The sequence below is a fragment of the Podarcis raffonei genome, chromosome 14 (genome assembly GCF_027172205.1).
Source record: "Podarcis raffonei isolate rPodRaf1 chromosome 14, rPodRaf1.pri, whole genome shotgun sequence".
In the NCBI taxonomy this organism is placed as follows: Eukaryota; Metazoa; Chordata; class Lepidosauria; order Squamata; family Lacertidae; genus Podarcis; species Podarcis raffonei.
This window is the reverse complement of record NC_070615.1, coordinates 35,552,759-35,576,414: the sequence shown is the minus strand read 5'-3', so window position 1 is coordinate 35,576,414 and position 23,656 is coordinate 35,552,759. Positions and strand designations below refer to the sequence as shown.

The following is a 23,656-nucleotide window of genomic DNA, read 5'->3' as shown; positions in this document are numbered from 1 at the left end:
TGTGGCGCCGGGGTGCAAATATTATCTGTCCAGCACTGCCAAATTACCACGGGTAGTGTTGGGGTGGCCGTAGCTGCACACTGCCAGCCATCTGGGAGGGGGCGCAACTCTCCCCCGTGCCGCTGTGGGACAGCGATCCCCGCAGAGGCTTAGGAGTGAAGTTGCGCAAGCCTCCTCGGGTGGAGAGCGATCCCCGCAGAGGCTTGGGAGGGAAGCTGCACACCCGCCAGCCTTATGGTTGGCAGGGCACAGCTGGCGTGCATGCAGGGAAAGGGGAGGTCGCCGACAAAGCCATGCAGCTCCTCCACTTGCTGGGGCGCCCCTGAGAGGCCAGTGCCCTGGTGTGACGCACCACTAAGACCTATGGGAAAGTTGGCTCTGGTTAGAGCGTGGTGCTGATAACGCCAGGTTGCAGGTTCGATCCCCGTATGGGGCAGCTGCAGATCCCTGCATTGCAGGGGGTTGGACTGGATGATCCTCAGGGTCCCTTCCAACTCTACTCTTTTTTCTATTCCCAACCCCCTCTGATTTTTTTTTGGGTTTGGCATTTAAAGGGAAAAATCTGTTGGTGAGAGAGATTGCCCAACAACCACTTTCCCCCCTCAACCCATTTTCTCATCACTGGGCTGGCTGCAGGGTGGGGCTGATAATGTGAACTGCTGGACTTAGATGAGATCATCTCCAAAGGGGGCAGCCTTAATGCAAATAGGGTGCAGGGGATGTGATAAGTTAATCACATGCCAAGAAAACCCACAGCTTCAAACTACTTTGCAGGAAAGTTCAGTTGCATTTCCAAGCCAGTGGTATTTATAAGAAAGTGTTATGGGTGTCTGATTATTTAGTTAGGTGATGCCTTGAACGGCATAATCTATTCTCATTTCAGAGGCCAATCACACGAACACTTGAAGGAATTATTTATAAGCAGTGGGGCAGCGTCCGTGGCAGGTAATTCAGCCGAGTCAAGTGTGATAAGTTCCTGAGTCATGAACTGGGAGGGATGCCAGCCTTGTGCATCCATAGCAGACTCCCTGCAGGTTAGGAGAGCATATGTATTATCTAAGCTATGTGTATCTGAATGACTCAGCTATGCAACTTGTAGAATGCCATTATGAGCTGAAGCTGGATTACTCTGTATTTATTTAAAAGGATTTTCTTTTTAACCCTGCCTTTCCCTCCATCTGAAACTGAAGACAGTTTAAAAAGAAAAAGGAAAAAAAGAATATATCAGATTTTGTAAAGAATGAAATGACAAACAAACCAGGAAAACTAAGCAAACAAAAACCAACAGCATTTATCATTGCATCTTCCCTGTTCCTTGAAAAGTCTTTGGGTTGTACCCAGTGCTAATGCTACTCAGAGCAGACTCCATCCACCTAACTACTATTGCCAAATCCCCCCATTTAATACAGATTTAGCCTTTCTGAGGGAAATCTGATAAGTGGGGAAAACCCAGTTGCAACGATCCGCCTGTGATACTTTCGTGATCCAATTGCAATATCAAACCATTGTCTGAAGGTACCCAGTCCACTTCTGCTTTCTGTCTCTCTATCCATCACTTGCAAACTATGGCCTCCCTTCCTTCTCCAGCAGAACCATGGAGAAAGGCTAGCCCAGGGAATCTCCACATGCAGCATGGACAGAGCAGGGTGAAGTAGAATCTCTGACCTCCATCCCCCACGTGCAGGTGCTCGTTCGGGTGCTCCAGGTGATGGTCAGAGCAAACCCCCGATGGATGGTAAGTGGGCAGTCAGTCCTGCTAGCAAGGTAGGCAGAAACCCCTTTCCCCCAAATTTGGAGAAATTTATTTCCCCTCCTCCTGCTCATTGTTTTTGAGGAGGGTTTCACTCACCAACTCAATGATAGAAAAAGACTTGATTTCTCTACCTCCAGCATCCTGGGGATCCATGCCTGTGTGAACAATGACATGGATTCACGTTCCTCCTTTGAAATTTGGCCCCCCTAATTATGTCAACAAAACTGTAACAAAACCTGCATTTCCCCACAAAAGCCTGTGCTGACACCACTGATTTGCCCTTTGGGGGTTCTGATGAGTTTCTGCCCAGTTGTGGTGCCAGTGGTGGGTCCTAGCCTGCCCAGTGTGGTATAGTGGTTAGCGAGTTGCACCTGGGAGACCAGGGCTCAGATCCCCACTCAGCCTAACCTACCTCACAGGGTTGTCGTGGAGATTAAATGAGGAGGAGAACCTTGAGCTCCTTGGGTGGGGAAAAGGTAAAATGTGAACGCAATAAATATATAAGTGATTGAAGGTGTTTGCGTCCCGTTCTAATTCCTCTTCCGACTTCTTCCGCCGCAGAGCTGATGGTGCAAAAACATATGGAGACTCTGCAGAGCTGGTGTGGCACCAGCACAGGAGGAACCTCCTTAGAGAGACTGACTGATCTCCTCCTGGTGGAAGGGCTGACCGATCTCCAGCAGAAGCAACATGATTTTGTACAGATTGAAACGATCAAAGGAGTGAGGAACATCTCCAAGAAGATCCCCTTGGAGAAACTCTTCCTGCCTTTGTCCAAATTCACCATCCCCCCGCGAATTTCGGTGACCATTGGAGTTGCTGGCATCGGCAAGAGCACTTTGGTCAAGCTGTTTGTCCACACCTGGGCAAAGGGAGAGATTGGCAAGGATTTTACCTTTGTCTTACCTCTCACCTTCCGGGAACTGAATGCTTACGACAAACTCTCTGCAGAGAAGCTGATCCGGTTGGCAACCCCCCAGTTAGCTGAGCCCAGCTTTCTCTCCATCGACACGGCCAAGACTCTTCTGATCCTGGATGGGCTGGATCAGTTTAAAACTCTGCTGGATTTCTCCAATGCCGTCGTTTGCACAGACCTCCGAAAGGAGGTCCAGGTGGATAACTTGATCACCAACATCATCCGAGGCAATCTGTTGCAAGAGGTTTCTGTCTGGATCACCTCGCGGCCAACGGCAACCACGCAGATCCCAGGAGGTCTAGTGGACCGGATGACTGAAGTGCAGGGCTTTGGAGATGCAGAGATCAAAGACCATTTAGATCACATGTTTGCTGAGAACCAGGGCTTATCCGATGGTGTCTTGCGGCATCTCAAGGCCAGCAGGTCTTTGTACATACTGTGCACAGTGCCAGCTTTCTGCCAGACCTGCGGGTCCTCCATGGGGTACTTTCTAAGGAGCGCCAATCAATCTCCAGAAGCATTGGCTGCTCCTAAAACTTTGTCAGAAATCTATTCCTGTTACTTTAAAATGGCACTGTGTAGCGACTGGCCAGGGAAACAGAAGGAAGCCCTCAAAATAGACCAGCTGCTGAACAATGGCAAGAAAATGATGAACTGCCTAGGCCGCTTGGCGTTTTACAGCCTAATCAAGAGGAAATATATGTTCCACGAACAGGACATGAAAGCCTATGGCGTAGACCTCTCTTCTCTCCAAGTTAGCTTGTGCAATAGGCTCTTGCTTAAGGAAGAGACTCCATTTTCCACCATTTACTACTTCCCCCACTTAACAGTTCAAGAATTCCTGGCAGCCACCTATTATTACACTTCCGCAAAGCGGGCTCTTTTTGACCTCTTTGTGGAGAGTGGCATGTCCTGGCCAAAGTTTGGCTTCCTCAACCACTTTAAAAACGCCTTCCAAAGATCTCTGCAGTCCGAGGATGGGCACCTGGACATCTTTGTGCGCTTCCTCTCAGGCCTCCTCGCCCCACAGGTGAACAAAGTCCTGTCTGATTGGTTCTTGGCAAGAGACGAGCACCACGGTTACCGAAGTCATGTGGTTGGCCTCCTGCAAAACCTCCTGGGAGCAGACCAAGCCGTCTCTTGTAGGTCCGTCAACCTCATGCGGTGTTTACATGAGATTCAGCACGTGGAAGTTGTCGCGAGCCTCGAGGAGGCAATGAAGAGCGAGGCTCTGGCTGGGATGTTGACGCCGGTCAACTGCTCTGCCTTGGCTTATCTCCTGCAGACCTCAGAGGTTTGTGTGGAAGAGGCAAACCTCTCCAACTGCCTCACCTACCATGCTTTCCAGAGCCTTCTCTCTCAGCTCCACTACTGTAGTAATCTCAGGTAGGTCACATTCGGTGCTTGATGGGAGCCAGGACTTGGCAGGACAGGAAGAAGAGGGTGAGGAGAGCTACCTGTGATCCTCTGCATAGGTTTTGCTGGACTGCAGCTGATAGCCATGCTGGTTGAAGGATGAAGTTCAGAGGTAGTACGCCTCTCTGAATAATGGTTATGGAGGGGAAGGGCCATAGCAAACAAATCAGGATGGCGGCTCAAAAAACAGGTTGACTAGGAATGTGGGAGACTTCAGATGGAAATGGAAAGATAACAGAAATCACTGGGTTAAAGCTGACCAAAAGTCCAGAGTTAACGCTATTATCAATTTACAATGAGGTGGAAGGTTCATAGGCTATGAAGGACTTGCTCACAAATTTATTGACAGCTGGAAGTGGAAGGGGCAAACTGAATATAAAATGGAAGAATGGTATAAAGAGGTGTGGGATATAGCTATTAATGATGAATTAACATGTGCCATTAAGGTAAGATGGGGAATATGCAAGAGAAATGATTCTGAGGAGATATGGAGGGTGTTTGTAGAATTTGTTCTGTTAAAATGGAAAGGGGTCAAACCATTGCAAGAGGTGTTGAAATTTTGGGAGGTTGGATAGTTACAATGGAATGGTCTTGGTGGTGGGGTGCGCATTTTTATACTTATTTATTTATGATTATTACTTTGTCAAAAAATATATAAAATGTGAATTAATGTATAAAATATAAATAAACGAATGAATTTAAAAGGGAAGGGAGAAAAATGGAAATGGAAACAGGAGTGGAAGTTGCAGATGTTTGCTTATTTGTCCAGAATGGGAAGTGGATCCAGAGAATGTGATTGGTATTCACAGTTGTTGCTGCTTTCAGGCTGCAAAGATTACTTGATGGATTATGGGGTTCCTCCCTTTCCCATTCTCATTGTGGTTTCATCGTGATGAAACGAACTGGGTGGAATAGCGTAATGACAACGTCATTTACGCAGTTAATTAATTAGCCAATTGTGTAAATTTGCCATAGCAGACAGTGCGACAAATAACATTGGCTTTGGGAGGAAGACAAATTGCAGTGGAACGGGAACAGTGCTGCGTGTGAGGAATACAGGACAGAATGGCAAACTCTTCCCTCTTACATCCCTAGAAATGGCCTGTTTCTCAGCCACACTCACATGACTCGCCCACCTTTTCTCTCTCCTCTGGTTGTATGTACTAAGAATATGCTTTGTTCTCTCTCCTCCTGGCCCTCCCCACCCCCGGCCATAATTTGGCCCAGGCTAGACTACAACCAGTTTAAAGACAGTGCTATGGACCTGCTGGGCAGCGTGCTGAGCGGAAAGGACTGTCAGATTCAGAAAATCAGGTGATGCAGAATAGCTAAGTGTGCAGTACTTATTTTCTGCACAATGTGTACAGACTTATGGCTTATTGTGGGACAACTGTGGTTGCCTCTAACTAGGGTGGCAGTTACATTCATGCTTGATTTGCTTGGGAACAACCACAAAAAAGGCTGAAGGGCACATGACTGTATAGCCAAGGGGTACGGGGGGGATCTCCCCCCCCATAATCAATAAAAATCAATACGGATGTGAGGTTCTGCCCCCTCCAACAAAAATCCTGGCTACGCCCATGAGCAAGCATATATTGATAAGAAGTTACAATAGAAAGACAAAATATTATTACAATTGCAAAGTGTGCATATCAGCAAAGCTTTCAAAAACAGTTGCAAAAGATATTGTTATTGTGTTGGAGAAAGCTGTAAGGAGCTGACAGCAGGCTTTTGGATAAAGCCCTGCTTCAGAAAATCTTCTTCAGTCATAATTGCAAAACAAAACAAAACAAAACAAAACAAAATTCCCCATAAGGGTTTACCAAACATTCATAAGCTACCATTATAATTACCAATCCACATGTGAATAAGACACCACCTCAAAATACGTGGTGGTGGACTCTCCTTCATGGAAGGTTCTTAAACAGAAGTTGAATGGTTATCTGTCATTGATTTTTTAAAGTTGTGATTCCTGCATTGCAGAGGGTACCGTATATGGTCTTTACAGTCATGTGCCCGTCTGCACTTTTGTGGTTGCTATATACAGTGGTACCTCGGGTTACATACACTTCAGGTTACATACGCTTCAGGTTACAGACTCCGCTAACCCAGAAATAGTACCTCAGGTTAAGAACTTTGCTTCAGGATGAGAACAGAAATCGTGCTCTGGTGGCGCGGCAGCAGCAGGAGGCCTCATTCGCTAAAGTGGTGCTTCAGGTTAAGAACAGTTTCAGGTTAAGAATGGGCCTCCGGAACGAATTAAGTACTTAACCCGAGGTACCACTGTACTAGTATTGTGCCTTTGTATGTGATTTTCACTTGCTTGGGAACCAGATCTAGCAGGGTACCTCCAAGCCATCAGTTTGTTGTGGGAGGGATCCAAGTGCTTACTGGGAAATTGAGGTTTGCAAAAGTAAAGTGTATTAAATCGCTCTGCCCCACAAATCTACTTTAAAGAAACCCCAAGACAAAACTGACTTTTTGTGCTTGAGAAAGAGAAGGGGAAATGTACTGAAAGGTGTGTGGTGGATGAATGATTAATGGGCAGGTGTGAAAACACCTGCAAACAAATCAGGATGAATACTCAATAAAGACTTGACTAAGTCTGACCTCTGTGTGAGCTTTGTGCTAGCAAATCAGGATAAACAAACAGCTCATCTGGAGGAGCTCGCAGTCTGATTAGGAATAAAAGGAGCTACAGTTGCAAAGGAACTGCTGTGCACACTCCCCTTTGCAAGGCAGTGAGAGGTCCCCAAGGGTAGTGCTTGCAAGGGTTTTGCTTCCTGTGGTAGGAGAGATCACCAGAATCTTGTGGCATTTTGCTGCATTTGAATTAATTGCAAATATAAAAGTAGAGCACAGTGGAGGAAAGCAGCTTAAGCGCTTCTACAAGGAGCAAACCTGATGATCTCAGATCCCCAGACAGAGAGATGTATAGGTGCCCACGAAGGTGGGGAAGGCCATAGATCAGTGGCAGAATATTTGCTTTGCTTGCAGAGGGTCTCAGGTGCATTATAACCAAAACCTTTTGCCCATTTGATCATGCCTTCTTTAACCTTTTCTTCTTCAGATTCAAATTTCAGCAAGAGTCTATATGTTTTTGCAATAAATATCGGGCCACACCAGACATAGAGGAGAGCACTATTAAATTACTGCTAAGGCAACTTCCAATAGAGTTACAGGTCCAGTAAATAAGGAATGGGTTATATTACTTAGAAAATGCATTTGACCACCTTTGTTTTACATCCCTGGACAGCTTGGTGGAAAACAAGATTGGTGACAAAGGTGCTAAAGCTCTTGCCCGGTCCTTGATGGTCAACAGGAGCCTGATGGCGCTGGAGTAAGTATCTCAGAAGTTCTGCTTTAAAGGGTTTGGCGTTTGCCATGCATGCAATAGGGATCAGCAACCAGCAGCCAGTGGGATGACCTGCCCCTGATGGAACTGTGGAAATCACTGTCACTGGGAAGGCTGGTGGCCACCAGCTTGGATGGCTTGAAAAGGGGATTAGGCAAATTCATGGAGGGGAAGACTCTCAACAGCTACTAGCCACAGTGGCTACACTGTGTTTCCACAGTCAAGAGGCAGCAATGCTTCTGAATACCAGTTGCTGGAAGCCACAGAAGGGGAGAGTGCTCTTGTGGCTTGGGTCCGGTTTGCAGGCTTCCCACAGATGCAGGCAGCCACTGTGAGAACAGGATGCTGGACTAGGTGGGCCATTTGCCTGATCTCGCAAGGCTTTTCATGTTCTTATCCCACGCACAGCAGATGACAACCCAGGGACAAGAGATGTGCACAGAGAGACCTGTTGCCTGTGCCCAAGGGGGAATCATGTACAGTGGTACCTCGGGTTACATACGCTTCAGGTTACAGACGCTTCAGGTTGCAGACTCGGCTAACCCAGAAATATTACCTCAGGTTAAGAACTTTGCTTCAGGATGAGAACAGAAATCGTGCTCCTGCGGCACAGTGGCAGCGGGAGGCCCCATTAGCTAAAGTGGTGCTTCAGGTTAAGAACAGTTTCAGGTTAAGAACTGACCTCCAGAACAAATTAAGTACTTAACCCAAGGTACCACTGTATGACTGCCTTGATACTGTCATTGTGAATAACATGATGAAAGGGACACTGTATAAAGGAGGTCTTGATGAGCAATCTATAGGTAACCCCAGCAGCGTAGCTAGCTGCTTGGGTGCCTGGTGTGGGGGCATATCCTCCAGCCGGGAGTGGGATGAACCGTGCCTACGGGGGCGGGGCAAGCCTCTCCGATGCTTGGAGCCTCTCCACCACCTCCCCCTCAGCTGCAGGGCAGCTGAGTGAGGGGCAGTAGGTAGACGCAAGTCCCACACTGCTGTTTCAGGCAACGCAGAACCTGCAGGTGCCTAAACCACCAAGTCACTCCTAAAAAGTTTTGTGAGCCCAATTATTATTATTTTTTTAAAAAAACTCATTTTGTCACACCCCCCCCCCCCAGTGATGGCACCCGGGGTGGTCACACACCCCACACCCCCTTCCTCCACCACTAGGTAACCCTGGTCCTCTCTCCTTTCTTTACTTTTTTTCGGATTCAGTCTTCGGAGTAATTCCATAGGACCCAAAGGAGCAAAGGCCCTGGCTGACTCACTGAAAATCAACCAGTACTTGCTTTCTCTCAAGTAAGTGCTTGCTTTTCTTGGTCTCTAACCGACAGGGGAAGGCAGATGTGCATGGCATTCAATATAGCACCATGCCACTGTCTGGTAGTTTGCTGCTTCTTAGCCTATACAAAGGCTCCCTCTAATACCAAACTTGAGTTGGCTGTGCCAATCATGAAGCATGCCCAGATGGGCCTCATCCACACGCACGAAAATAAAGGTCTCTGAATGATTAGGGAAACCCCAGGATTTTCAGCACTCGAGAACATGGCACACTGCCAACTCAAAGCAGAAGTGAAAGCTTTCAGACTCCTTACTAAGATTATGTTTAGCTCATGCAGACTAAGCCTGGCACCCTCCAGATGTTTTCGAGACCCATCAGCCCCCATCAGCATGGCCAATGAACAGAGAGGAGGAGGAGGAGGATGGGAGTTGTAGTCCTGCAGCATCTGGAGAGCCACACTAAACTATAGCAAAACACTCAAGCCAGGCCATTGTGAACTGTTGGCGAGAGACCTGAAAATTGCGGAATGGCGTAAATTCACCAAAGCCCTTGTCAGTGGCAAGGTCGGAACATTTGTCGCTTCCTGCCCCTCAAACGCTGGCTGGAAAAAGTAATGGAGTTTATTTTCCTCTTTCAGCCTCCAGAACAACACCATCAAGGAAGAAGGTGCCAAATGCCTGGCCGAGGCTCTCACCAGCAACCACAGCCTGAGGACTCTGCAGTGCGTCTCTCTGGTCTTTGCTAAGCAGCATCATGGTTTACACATCTGTTCCTTCCTGGGTGCCTGTTCTTCCAGTCTGTGCAGTTGGCTGCTAAAACTGTGTTTAGGTTGACATCTCAACTAGAGCTAGATAAGGGCCTGTGTATGCAATTAGCTGGGACGCGGGTGGCGCTGTGGGTTAAACCACAGAGCCTAGGACTTGCCGATCGGAAGGTCGGCGGTTCAAATCCCCGTGATGGGGTGAGCTCCCATTGCTTGGTCCCTGCTCCTGCCAACCTAGCAGTTCGAAAGCACATCAAAGTGCAAGTAGATAAATAGGTACTGCTCCAGCGGGAAGGTAAATGGCGTTTCTGTGCACTGCTCTGGTTCGCCAGAAGCGGCTTAGTCATGCTGGCCACATGACCCGGAAGCTGTCTGCGGACAAACGCCGGCTCCCTCGGCCAATAAAGCGAGATGAGCGCTGCAACCCCAGAGTCAGCCACGACTGGACCTAATGGTCAGGGGTCCCTCTACCTTTATGCAATTAGCAGTTAAACAAGAAAAACTTTTCTCAGGTTGTTACACTGCGGGCTGAAGGTACTGGGGTGGGTGGTTTGGCATGGTTGAAGGCATCCCTGCTGTTGGGAAGCAACAAACCCTGCATGTAGAAAAGGGGAGTGTCAATGACATGGCTCAGTTAAAAGCCTTCTCTCTGATGTGCTAGGTTTCTGTCTGTAGAGGTTTTCCCTCCGCTAACATTCAGCCCATCAGACCTGCAGTACAATCCAAGAAAAACTATGCCATTTGATTTTTCTCTGATGTACGTACTGCCTTCTAAAGCCTGTTTGATTGTGTTTCTGGGAAGAACAGGTATAACACCAAACGAGCAATTAGCAATGGTGTGATTGGCTTTTAGTTATTTATAAAAGTATTTATATACTGCTATTTAAATAGATATAAATATAGGTATACTGTAGATATGGATATCTCAAAGAAGTTTAGAACAAACATAATATATGCAATAAAAGCCATGCAAAAGTTAGAGCCAGAGATCAACTAACAGAGATCAACTAACTAACTAACTATCTGCTTTATTGCCTGCGCAAACCTGGTGGGATAGAAATGTTTTCAGCAGGCATTCAAAAGTTAAAACAGAAGGCACCTGCTTAATCTCTGTTGGCAGAGCATTCCATAGGACTGGGCTGATGACACTAATGACTTGGTTTCTTGTTGCTGTCAGATGAGCTTTGCCAACTCTGCTGATGCTTAACCGTGTTGCTGAATATGATATCAGTGATCGAGCTGGGATATAATAATCAAAGACCAGTATTCAAAGAAAGAGCTTTGTACAAATATGTAAAATAATACCAAGCAAAACAAAACGAGAGAGCCATAAACAATAAAAGTAATAGTAACGGTATCAGTAATAGAGAACCGGCATAGAGAACAAAATTATAATTTTGCTAAAATTAGTCCTTGGCAAGTTTTACATGCATAAGCTTTTATTCTTCCTCCTCCTTGGAAGAGATGGGTCCATTCGGGTCGGAAAGGAATAAAAAAACACACCATAAAAGGCATCTTTTTCCTGGGAATCTCCATGAAAGCACTCAATTAAAATCCTATGTCTATAATGATAAAAGGAGCAGTTCATAAGAACATGAGTTATTGATTCCACATTTCCAGATTCACAGGGATATTTGCGATGACAATAAGGGATTATATTTGTTTGCTTAAAGTGGCAGCGCTGCAGCTGCTGATCAAAGGGCTGGGGGACGACCTCCCTCGGCTCACTGCTCATTAAGGATGTCGTCTCCTTTGCAGCCTCCAGAAGAACTCAGTTGGACCCCAAGGTTCAAAGAAAATAGCAGAAGCACTGAAGACTAACTGGGGCCTCAAGGAGCTGATGTAAGAGCCGAGAGAATTGACTCACAGATTTGCATGGATTGTGAGGCAGTGGCATTGCCCTCACTGTGGGGTCTGCACCTCTTTAGAGAGTGCCCAGTAGCATGGAGGCAAAGGCTGCTCATCAGACGTCTACACCATGGTAAAGAAGAGGGTTGACTCCCCATCCTGCCTCTGCAGCAGGGAGTGGGGGAGACTTCAGATTCAGTTTGCATTTAAAGGCAAACCTACCTAATTCACACTTTCTGGCACAGTACAGGAACACAGTTCCATCGAAACCCACACGTCTCCCAAACTTGCAGTGCGGTTCTCCAACCGAGTAATGAGTCAAAAAATGAATAAGCTAGGGTAAAGCATGCCTTAAAAACCACATGCAAAAAATGCATTCTACTGGGGGAAATTGCTTGGTCAAAATGTGACTGTTAGTCAACACGCCACTCACACATAGTATTAAAGTTTTTTAAAGCCCTGGGCATGGTTGCTAATCCTGCTGTTAAAGTAATGTCTAGTGAATGGGCAGTTGCTGGTACACATTACGTTTCCCTTTGTTTGTATTCTAGATTGTCCAGTAACTGTGCTGGAGACACTGGTGCTGCAGCCCTGGCAGAAGGACTGAAGGTGAACCACACCCTTTTAACCCTGGAGTAAGTGACTTCCGCCTCCATTGCCCACATGTGTTTATTTTGCTGCTCCCTCCTTTCCTTGAAAATGACTATTGAGAGAGTTCTCTAAAGCAAGGTGATTCTGGAGAGCAGAGTTCCCCCCTTCCTTTCCTCAGTCTCTGTTGCCCTGATAGCCTGTGGTGGCGCACAAAGTCTGAGGGACCCTGGTAGGATGCCGCAGCCCTCGAGGGAACTGCAACTTCCCCTAGTCCCACATCCTTTGTCCTCCTGGGGCTTACAAAGCCCTCCTTTCAAGGCAGGCTTTTTTTTATGAGCCCCTGAAGCTTGTTTCCAAGGCTGTGCTTGGAGGACTGTGCCAGCATCCTTTCTTTCAACGGGTACAGCCCACACACTTGTAGGTTTTCCTCTCCCTCAACACAAGGTAGGGATGTAAGAAGGCATCGTTGTCCATTCTGCCCTGTATTTGCTGCATGTGGTGCTGTTTCTGTGCTGCTGCAGTTCATCTTCTGCCCAAGCCGACATCATTTGTTTCACTGTCTGCTGGGAGAAAAATACATAAGTTATGCAAGTTACGTCATCGTTAACTTTATGCTGCCCCATTCCTTTTGATACAAATGAAACACAGTCAAAGACTGTAAGATAACCAATGACAATTCTATAACTGATGTACTAAGGTAAGTAAAACTAAAATAAAAAAATAGGAAGGAGAGAAAGAAAGGAAGACAATGCAAATGGTAAGTCACATGTTGTTTGCTGAAAACAACAGCAATCCCAATCCCAATCATATTCGCAAGATTGATTTCTGTTCCAGACAATGGAAAAAAATCAATGAATGTCAGCAAATTCTGCTCCCACTTAAGTTTTATTTGGAGTTCTCTGGCATCCCTCCTCTGAGGGGAAGATACCTGAGGGTGTTTGTTTGGGTTAACTGAAAGCCAAGCCCGGATTGCGTGTAAGAGTAGAATTAAGACGAAATCCAGCGTGCCTCCCTCCCTCCCCCATTTCCACTTTTCTGTGTTTGCCTCTTCAGTCTCCAGAGCAACTCAATCAGCGACACAGGGGTGACTGCGCTCACTCGAGCCCTCTGCTCTAACCAAGGCCTCACCAGCCTCAAGTAAGTCCTAGCCTATGCTTTGCCACCTCCAAACCCCATCGCCTGCCACAGTTCTTTCAGGAGACTCAGGGAAAGAGAGCATGGTGGCTGCACTGCTATAGAGAGCACAAGAAGAGCCCCTGGGCACTCCTAGAATGAATATTTTGGGGTGGGATTGATTGAATCACATACCAGCAGACAGAGGCAGGGCTAGCTGCTCTAGCACCCACATGCTGTGCACCCGGGGGCAGGGCGAGCTGCCCACAGGGGCGGGGCAAGCATCCCAGGGGGGCGCCGCCCGTGGCGAGCATCCTAGGGGGGCAGGGCAGTGACGTCACCCCCCCCTCAGGGATGACACCTGGGGCGCACCCCCCTTCCTCCGCCAGTGCCCGCAAAATCAGGCTGTGCAATTAAACCTGATTCAGAGCTCTTGTGAAACTTCCCCATAAGATCTGGTTGATTTATTTTTGCGGTGAGGCAGGTGCACTAGTTTGTGTGGGCTTGACACGAGGTTGCTGAGACTCTGGGTTCTCATTAAAACAGGTTTTGCTTGTTTTGGGTGCCTGCTGGTATTTCCCTCTTTCACATATGTGATTCCTCTGGCAAGGAAACAGAACTATGGAAGTCTGCCCCCCTCCCCACTATTTTCCTTCCACTTGGGGAAGAGCAGTGTGTGAAAAACAACGAAGGCATTGATAAGGATGCAATAATGACTTTTCTCCATATGCCTGTAGCCTGCGGGAGAACTCTATAAGCAAAGACGGAGCTCAAGAGATTGCCAGTGCCCTTCGAGCTAACAGCACCCTGAGGAATTTGGAGTGAGTCATTTGGCCTTTGGAAAACAGGGGCTCTGAGAAATATTTTGCACACCCTAAAAGGCTTTACGGCCTGGCAGCATGTCCTTAATTTGGTGCTTTGGGTAGTATAGAATCATAGAATTCTGGAGTGGAGAACTTTAGCAAATGCTGCTGCTGCTTCTTCCTCTTCTTCTTCTTCTTCTTCTTCTTCTTCTTCTTCTTCTTCTTCTATTCATCTTATGACTGCCATCAGCAGAAGCCCTACGCAAAGAGCCAGTGTGGTGTAGTGGTTAAGAGCGGTGGACTCGTAATCTGGGGAACCGGGTTCGCGTCTCCGCTCCTCCACATGCAGCTGCTGGGTGACCTTGGGCCAGTCACACTTCTCTGAAGGCTCTCAGCCCCACTCACCTCACAGAGTGTTTGTTGTGGGGGAGGAAGGGAAAGGAGAATGTTAGCTGCTTTGAGACTCCTTCGGGTAGTGATAAAACGGGATATCAAATACAAACTCTTCTTCTCTACTTGCACAACAGGGCTTTCCCTCCTCTCCACATGCCTCCCAGGTCTCCTGGAATTGACTTGGGGGGGGAACCCCCAAAGAAAAGTGTGCAAGGGGAGGAGGGGACACATCATCCCATCTAGCCAGCTTGAAATGTTTACGCTGATGTGGAACATTCGGCGGAGCGATGTCAAACTCCTCCCAGAATGGTGGCTATTGTCTTCCAGGCTCACGCGCTGTAACATTCTCAGGGAGGTGTGTGAGTGCAGGAGGAATGAGGGAAGAAAAGGAGAAAACTCATGAAGGGTCCAGGCAGGGGCAGAGAACATTTCCCAGACTGAGAGCTGCGTTCCCAGCCTTCCTGGGGCCACATTCCAGATTATTTATTAGATTTATATACTCCCTTCCATCAAACGATCTCAGGGCACTTCACAGATCAAAAATATGAGATGAAAGCACAAATAAAGAGTTAAAACACAAACAACAAAACAACAACCCCTCCTCCCACAAACACATTTAAAAAGCTGTAGAATATTAATCAGTAAATGTGCCTTTTTGTACTGTAAGCTAGCTTGTCCCATCACTCACACATCCCCTGATCTCTCTCCAATCTCCAGGCAACCTAGAAACATGGTGAAAGTCCAAGGACACATTCCAGCCTGGCAAAAACACCGAAGGAGGGTGCATGGCAGGACCAGTTGTGGGCGTGGCCTGGTCAGAGTCCCAAGGGCCAGATAGAGAGGTCTGGAGGGCCACCTCAAAGCTGAGGCTCCCTACCCCTGCTCTAGAAGCAGGACAAGGCATTTGTTGTGGTCAGGCAGAAGGCCTTGGGGGGACTGATGGGGTTGAGGCCAAAGTGGCAAGGCCTGGATTTCATGTATTAATTGGAACCAGCCAACCAGCTCTTGCAACCAGCTCTGCATTGCTTTAACTCTCATTTTCCCTGGGCTTTTTTTCTAGCTTGGCTGCCAACCTGCTGCATGATGAAGGTGTCCAGGCCATTGCGTTGGCACTGAAGGAGAACCAAGCGCTCACTTCCCTGCAGTGAGTTTCAGCGGATTAGTCTGCATTGCTCAAGCATAAATGCATCCAAAGAGTTGAAACAGGATTGTTCAGGCTTTTGCAAAGCGGTGTCTCAAAGATTTGGAACTGGCTGCTATAATCTGAGACTGCTGCCTAGATGTTGGCATTATTTTTCAGAACGAGCATTATGTGGCTGGCACTTGTAACAGCACCAGTTCCACCAATCAAATCAGTCAGATGGGTGTATATTAGGCAAGGTGATCTTGTAGGTAAACTGGTTCCAAGTTGGCCCCTCCCTGCTTACATGCTGAAGTGGTACAGTCTAGGAAGGGCTGTACCATGCGGGAATGTGTGGTAGGGTCCTCATTCCTTTTCTCCTTCTCTCTCCTTCTAGCTTGCAGTGGAATTTCATCCAGTCCAAAGCAGCCAAGTCCCTGAGCCAAGCCTTGCAGGTCAACGAGAGTCTCTCTGTCTTGGAGTAAGTCCCTGACTTTTGCCTCCCACTCAGCCTCAATAGTGTGAGCAGTTTTTGTGTTAAAGGCATAGCTGTCAACCGTCCCTTATTTGGTGGGACAGTCCCTTATCTCAGCGCCGTGTCCTGTTGCTGTCCCTTATTGATTATGTCCCTTAAATTTCCCGGGTTTCAAAGGAAGCAGCTCCCCCCCCGTCAGCCAGGGAGGAGGGAGGCTCCAAATGTGTTGCTTGGCTGCATTGCTCACCCAATAAGGAGTCTAAGAACGACTGGGGGGGTGGAGCTTGCATGCCTTGTGCTGATCAAATTGGCCACGTTGCCTGGGGACTCGCCTTTGCTCAGCGCTTCCCAGTGGAGAGGTGACGGTGGTTTCCCTTGCTGCTGGGTTGCTGCGCTGTGGGAACCACTGCTTGAGGCTTCGTTTGGCTGCAGGCTGTGCTTTCTGCCATTGGCTCAGAAGTTGAACATACCTGTGCTGGGAAAATCCCTTATTTTGGCTGCTGATCTCTTATTTTCGAGGCTGCGTCCCTTCTTTTCAAATCTGTAAGGTGACAGCTATGGTTAAAGGAAACAAATCACTTTTGAAATCACTTTAATAATAATAATAATAATAATAATAATAATAATAATAATAATAATAATTTATTTGTACCCTGCTCATCTGGCTGAGTTTCCCCAGCCACTCTGGGCAGCTTCCAACAAAGATTAAAAATATATTAAAATGTCACACATTACAAACTTCCCTGAACAGGGCTGCCTTCAGATGTCTTCTAAATGTCAGGTGGTTGTTTATCTCTTTGACATCTGATGGGAGGACATTCCACAGGGCGGGTGCCACTACCGAGAAGGCCCTCTTGCCTGGTTCCCTGTAGCTTTGCTTCTCGCAGTGAGGGAACCACCAGAAGGCCCTTGGCGCTGGACCTCAGTGTCCGGGCAGAACGATGGGGGTGGAGACGCTCCTTTGGCTTATTTAAGCAGCAGGATGAGAATCTGGAGGTGGTGGGACAGTCAGTACCGCTTTAGACCATGTAGGGTGACCAGAATTGCATGTTCACCCATATAAACATTTATTTTATTTAGTCTGAGGATCACAGGTAATTTTATGATGCGATGGAAAAGGGAGGCTCCTGCTGCTTCTGAGTGTGGGGGATGGGTGGGGTGTAACTTTTTGCACATAAGAGTAACATTCCTCCAGCTTGCATAAATAAATAAGTAAGTAAGTATGTAAGTGTTTATTTCAAGCTACTGGAGACATAACTACTGAAGAGAGTAACATTGTTAGGGATAATACAATGTTCTGATAAATTCCTTCTAAGAAGTGTCACATTTGTTACATTCATTCTGCAAATCTAAACTCGTTTCACACCTGTTTAGCTGCTATAGCTTTTAACCTGGATCTCTGGGAATTACAGTTCTGTGAAACAGTTCCCTGGGAATTTGCCATAAATAATAATCTGTTCCTGTCATAACTATAACCCCCAAGATTCGGGACGGGGAAGTTATAGAAAGGGTTCATTGGAGTCGAGCTCTGTAAGCATTTTCAGGGGGGGTGCCCACAAAAATTTAGCTCTCTCGGGGCTTCTTAGAGCTGCACCTTATACGGAATGAGGACTATGCCACTTCAGAATGCAGGTAGGGTGTGTTTGTCATATTTTTTTAATCTCCCGCCTACACACCCCTGAGAAAATAATCAAAAACTCTCAACATGGAGATCTTGCTAAACTCTTGCTTCTTCTCAAAGTGTAGGGGAGGTTTTTTAATGTTAAAAATGTGGAAGAGTGTATATATATATATATATATATATATATATATATATATATATATATAAAAAAATAAAAGCCTTGCCTCTGCTGTGTTTCAGTTTACAGGAAAATGCAATTGGGGACGAAGGAACAGCTGCCCTGGCTTCTGCTCTGAGGGTGAACTCAACACTCACTGCTCTCTAGTAAGTTTCCATGTTATACACAAGGATGGAATACCTGTTAGGGGATTTATCAAGATGCAAGACTCATGGAGGGGGTCAGCAACTGCTGGCCTCTTAAGCTGTATCTGGCCCAGTGTTGTGTGCATGGCTGCTTGGGCCACATGCCCTTAGTGAATGTTGGGATGGACTAGGAGGGCTGCAGAGGGCACAAGGGACTTCCTGAACAGCACATTCAGCGGCTGATGCCACCTTGGAATCCAGAATGACCATGCAGAGAGGAAGGAATGATGTGGAAAGGCTCAATAACCAAGCTATTGAAAGTAAACTGTGAATGTAAGAGATGGGGAAGCTGTAGCCCTCTGTATATTGTTGGACTACAACTTTCATGATCTGTGACCATTAGCCATGCTGGCTGGGGCTGATGGGAGCTGGAGTTCAGCAAGATCCAGAGGGTCTCAGCCCTGCCTTCCTGCTTGCCTTTTGCTTGGGTGGCTGAATGGTGCAGGACGCCTTCAAAAATGTGAATATACCAGTTCCAGGGGAGGAAAGTCCTCTTGTGCTCAGTTCCTGCTTTTGGACTTCCCATAGGTATCTAGCTGGCCACTGTGAGAACAGGATGCTGGACTAGATGGGCCATTGGCCTGATCCAGAAGGCTCTTCTGATGATCTTAAGATGGGAGCTGAGTCCAAGGCCTGTTCCCCACCAGAACTTCCTAAAATTAAAAGCCAACCCAAGCCCACCTTCATTTCTCCTGCACTTACTACTACTACTACTACTAAATAAATAATAATAATTTTTTATTTATTTATACACTGCCCTTCCCATTTCAAAAACTGGGCTCAGGGCAGCTAACAACAAATTTAAAACACTTAATTAATGCAACAAAAAACAGCATAAAATACAGTCTAAAACGTGAATAACAATAAATTCAGAATTCAAGAATCAATTTAGGGGGAAAATCCATCCAATAAACAGGTCACCAGGGCTAGCTGGCTAAATTAGTCCTATTTGGGCCAGTGAAGAGACCAGGGGAGAATTAGCTGTGAGATCCCAGAGCGGGTAATCTTCATAAAAAGGGGAGGGGGAGGGAAGGAAGGGGAATAAAAGATCAGGTTAAGTTCAGGTTGAAAGCCAGGCGGAATAGCTCTGTCTTACAGGCCCTGCGGAAGGAAATATACCAGCCATTTCAGGTGAAAGGAACACAAGGCAAGTGGGGGGGGGGAAGGCCTTTCAACACCCAAGGGTGCCCCAAGCTATTTTGCTGTCTGAGGCAGAGAAGCAAAAAGCAGCAGCAGCAGCAGCATCACTTGGTCAAGGTACATCAGGGAGAGCCAACACGATGCCCTCCAGTTACTGTTGGATTACAACTCCCATCATTGCTGGCTGGGACTGATGGGAGCCAACAACATCCGGAGGACACGACACTGGCTATGCCCCTGAAGAGCACAACACCCACAGCCAGAGTTACTTTGACATCTGAGGCAGACAATCCCCCTTTCCTGGCTGTAAAAATGCAACAATAATAAATTGAATAACTATTTGCTGTCCTTTCAGAACAGCCGACATCAGCTGCCTGAAGTGGTTGCCTCCCTTTGCCTAATGGTAGGGCTGACCCTTCCAGCACTGCTCGGGTGTCCTTGGCACAACTTGGTGGTGCTACCTTGAGTTTGTTCTAAATGTGCCCTGTTTTGTTGCAGCCTCCAGGTGGCGCTGATAGGCGAGAGTGGGGCCAAAGCTCTAGGAGATGCCCTGGTTCTTAACAAGAGCCTCGTGACACTAGAGTAAGTACTCCTCAGACCCTATGTTCATCCAGGAAGGGGTGGGGGAATTATAAGTTTATAAGTGCCATCACAGAACTAGGCCAGTTGGTGCAGCCAGTGGCCCACCTGGAATTCAGCAACTCTTCTGGCTTTGTGGAATTGTAGCTTCATTTAAGCATCAAACTGAATGTTGTTGTTTAGTCGTTTAGCCGTGTCCGACTCTTCGTGACCCCATGGACCAGAGAACGCCAGGCACTCCTGTCTTCCACTGCCTCCTGCAGTTTGGTCAAACTCATGTTGGTAGCTTTGAGAACACTGCCCAACCATCTCGTCCTCTGCCGTCCCCTTCTCCTTGTGCCCTCCATCTTTCCCAACATCAGGGTCTTTTCCAGGGAGTCTTCTCTTCTCATGAGGTGGCCAAAGTATTTGAGCCTCAGCTTCATGATCTGTCCTTCCAGTGAGCACTCAGGGCTGATTTCCTTCAGAATGGATAGATTTGATCTTCTTGCGGTCCATGGGACTCTCAAGAGTCTCCTCCAGCACCATAATTCAAAAGCAACAATTCTTCGGCGATCAGCCTTCTTTATGGTCCAGCTCTCACTTCCATACATCACTACTGGGAAAACCATAGCTTTAAAACTATCAAACTGAATAAAAGGTAAAGGTACCCCTGACCATCAGGTCCAGTCGTGACCGACTCTGGGGTTGCGCACTCATCTCACTCAAGAGGCCGGGAGCTGGCGCTTGTCCGAAGACAGCTTCCGGGTCACGTGGCCAGCGTGACTAAGCCGCAGCTGGTGAGCCAGACCAGTGCAGCACACGGAAACGCCATTTACCTTCCCGCTGGAAAGCGGTCCCTATTTATCTACTTGCACTTTGGGGTGCTTTTGAACTGCTAGGTTGGCAGGAGCTGGGACCGAGCAACGGGAGCTCACCCCGTCGCGGGGATTCGAACCGCTGACCTTTCGATCAGCAAGTCCTAGGCTCTGTGGTTTAACCCACAACGCCACCCGCGTCCCTATCAAACTGAATACCTGGCCTTAATTTTTCTTCCTTGTTTCTTTGACAGCTTGAGAGGAAACGCCATCGGTTTGGCAGGGGCCAAGGCAATGGCCAATGCCTTGAAAGTTAACGGTGCCCTCCGCAGGCTGAAGTAAGTAAAATGATGGACAGGATACAGATGGGGTCAGTCTGTCATTCAAGAGTGTCAAGAGATGGCCTTTGGGTTTGCATAATGGCTGAAAGTGCTTGTTTAATGGCCTCATGAGGTTGGTGGCTAATTCTGAACCAATAAAATGTGTGCCACATGTATCCTGCTTGAGTTAGGGCTAAGAGTTTTGCAGTGGAATTCCAGGCAGAGCAAATCACCTCCCTCCCCCAAAGCTTGGGTTTTGCACCCAGATGGCAAAAATCACCTTGAAAAGCTGCAAAGGTTGGTTGTTGCTATTGGAGTGACTGATACAAGGCTAGAACCACCTGACTAGGTGCTAGGCTGCTCATGTAGTGCATTTATAAATAGATACAGCATTGTGAAACCATCACAGATCTCCAGGCATTTCTTCCCGTAAGACAGCTGACCCTGTGAAAAGCTCTTCTGAACCTTTCTAATGCTTGGGGAAACTAGCAATACAAAATAGTATTTTGGGGGACAACTAGTTTTTTAAGCACTGCTTTTGAGTGGGGAACCTTTTTCGGCTTGAGGGCTACAATCTCTTCTGACTTTCTGGGGGTCAGTGCAAAAGTGGGTGGGTACGACACCCCCCCCCAGTCTACCCATATGCATTCATGTAGACTTAACAAATTCATTCATTCATTCTTTCCCACAGAAGCAGTTAGGCTTGGCTGGGGCAGGGAGGAGTGGCACTTTTGTCAAGTTTAATTATGGGGGCTGAGGAATGTGCTGCTGGAGGTGTCACAGCGCACAGGCAGGGGACGGCGAGCCCCTCCATCGGCAGCCGTGATCTCCACGAATAGCCCAAACAATTAAGCTAGAAAATGGTCTCCCCTTGAAGCCAATAGGAGATATTTTTCCAAGGCCAACTGCTACATTTTGACAGGGGGAATCAGAGCTCACGAAGTTTGAACCAGCTATGAACCCTACCAAAAATACCATGGGGCAATTAGTGTTTTATTTTTAAAAAAACTAATTTGCACCAATGGAAGTTATTGTCTAAATTTTTTTTTATAAAATCAAGCCTAAAGGCTGCATGTTGGGAAGAGGGGGTGGGATGCAGGGGAAATGGCTTTGTGGGCTTCATCTAGGCTGTGGGATGGAACTTACCCTACCTGTATGGTAGATACTCAATGGCCAGGCAGATGTTATTTTACACTTTTGTGGGGGAAGCGAAACAAAGCTGGAGCAGACACTGTGTGTGCGCCTGTGCATAATGGATTCCATATGCCCATGTTCTCTTGCCCACAGCCTCCAAGAGAACTCCCTGGGCATGGACGGAGCGATCTGCATTGCCACAGCTCTGACTGGAAGCCACAGCCTCGCCTACATCAAGTAACTCACTTTTCAATGCTTTTGGTCTAGAAAGTGTGTGTCAAAGCCGTTTCATATCCAGACCCTACCGGATTTGGCAGGGATGGGTGGCCGGGGTGGAGCAGAACTTGCTACTTAATCACAAACATTGCATTCCATACATTGGTGGATGTACCATGGAAGCAGAACTCTTCTTCCTGAGATCCTAAACTTTTTTGGAAAAAAGTTTCCAGCCCATTTATGGCAGAGAAGCTTGAAAACATATGGATCAGTATCTGGTTTAACCTCAGGAGCCAGAGTGGAGATGTACAGGAAGCACAGTGAGGAGAGGGTGCCCTGCCCTAGTTAGGTAATGGTAATGGTAAAGGTAAAGGTACCCCTGACCGTTAGGTCCAGTTGCGAACTGGGGTTGCGTGCTCATCTCACTCTATAGGCCGAGGGAGCCGGCTTTTGTCCACAGACAGCTTCCGGGTCATGTGGCCAGCATGACTAAGCCGCTTTGGTGAGCCAGAGCAGCACACGGAAATGCCGTTTACCTTCCCGCCGGAGCGGTACCTATTTATCTACTTGCACTTTGACGTGCTTTCGAACTGCTAGGTGGGCAGGAGCAGGGACCGAGCAACGGGAGCTCACCCCATCGTGGGAATTCGAACCACCAACCTTCTGATCGGCAAGTCCTAGGCTCTGTGGTTTAGACCACAGCGCCACCCGCGTCCCTCTGCCCTAATTACTTTTCTTTTATAGCTACCACTCCTTGGCCCTTCTCCCGCAGGAGCCAACCTGCCCCTTCCCTCTTTTCCTACTGAAAGAAAAACACAAAGGACTTATAAAGCTGCATGTTGGAGCCAGGGCAGATTCCCGGAGGAGGGACAGGCATCCTAGGCTGACAGTTGTATGATGGACCCAAGCAGTTAATTTTACTTCTTTGTTGTAATAGTGATTAGTTCCTGAATATTCAGCAAAGGAGTTAAGAGTTAGCTGCTGTTTGTGGGCCTGGAGGACAATCCCAACCTAAAAACCTTTCCTGTGGGGTTGAGACTGGCTAAATATTGACCATGGCTTGGCAACCAAAATGCGTTAGCTGTCCTTCCTAGCCCCACTGCTTCCCTGTATCCAGCTTTTAGATATTAATTGGTTGGAAAGCACTCCGGTCCAAATCTGTCACAAATCAGGAATGCCCGCCCTCCGCAGCTTCCACTCTCCAGACCTTTAGGGCACAAGCACAACAGCCACCACTCAATTAAGTTGCCCATTGAGCAAAAGCTCCAACTGGTTCAAGGAACCTAACAAAGTCATGTGCAACAGGGAAAGCCATTCAACCTCTCCCCCTGCTCACAGCTTTTTTTTTTTTTTTGTGATTCTGACATGTGAGAAAATTGCAATTACTGCTCAGACCGTGAGCAGTGCCAAGACAGTGATGCTGCATTAAGAGTCAACCCTTTGTCTTCCCTCCACAGCTTACAGGGAAACAAAATAGGTGAATCTGGAGCCAAGGTGATTGCTGATGCCATCCGTACAAATGCCCCCAGCTGCGTTGTGGAGATGTGAAAGAGAAACTTCCCTGGAGGAGGTGCTCTGGGATTCCAGACATCCTGCGCCCTGGAGACATGCCCCTTCCTCCCAAATGGCTCACTGACAAGGATGTGGTGCAAAGGCAGATC

General features: G+C 47.4%; 1 protein-coding gene across 1 annotated transcript; it reads left to right on the top strand.

The window, feature by feature from the left end:
• The first annotated feature begins 452 nt into the window (after positions 1-452).
• NLRC3 (NLR family CARD domain containing 3) lies at positions 453-23,656 on the top strand. Its single transcript, XM_053364651.1, has 18 exons — positions 453-945; positions 1,591-1,735; positions 2,315-4,055; positions 5,313-5,399; positions 7,342-7,425; positions 8,653-8,736; positions 9,357-9,440; positions 11,241-11,324; positions 11,882-11,965; positions 12,975-13,058; positions 13,772-13,855; positions 15,291-15,374; positions 15,748-15,831; positions 17,687-17,770; positions 19,448-19,531; positions 20,580-20,663; positions 21,933-22,016; positions 23,453-23,656. The coding sequence occupies exons 2-18, from the start codon at positions 1,729-1,731 to the stop codon at positions 23,541-23,543; spliced, it is 3,018 nt and encodes a 1,005-aa protein (XP_053220626.1). The 5' UTR covers positions 453-945; positions 1,591-1,728; the 3' UTR covers positions 23,544-23,656.

Excerpts from the sequence above, each read along its gene's own strand:
- NLRC3 (XM_053364651.1), top strand. Across the intron at positions 13,059-13,771 it reads CAAGGCCTCACCAGCCTCAA|CCTGCGGGAGAACTCTATAA; the intron begins GTAAGTCCTAGC and ends ATATGCCTGTAG. Across the intron at positions 15,832-17,686 it reads GAGAGTCTCTCTGTCTTGGA|TTTACAGGAAAATGCAATTG; the intron begins GTAAGTCCCTGA and ends GCTGTGTTTCAG.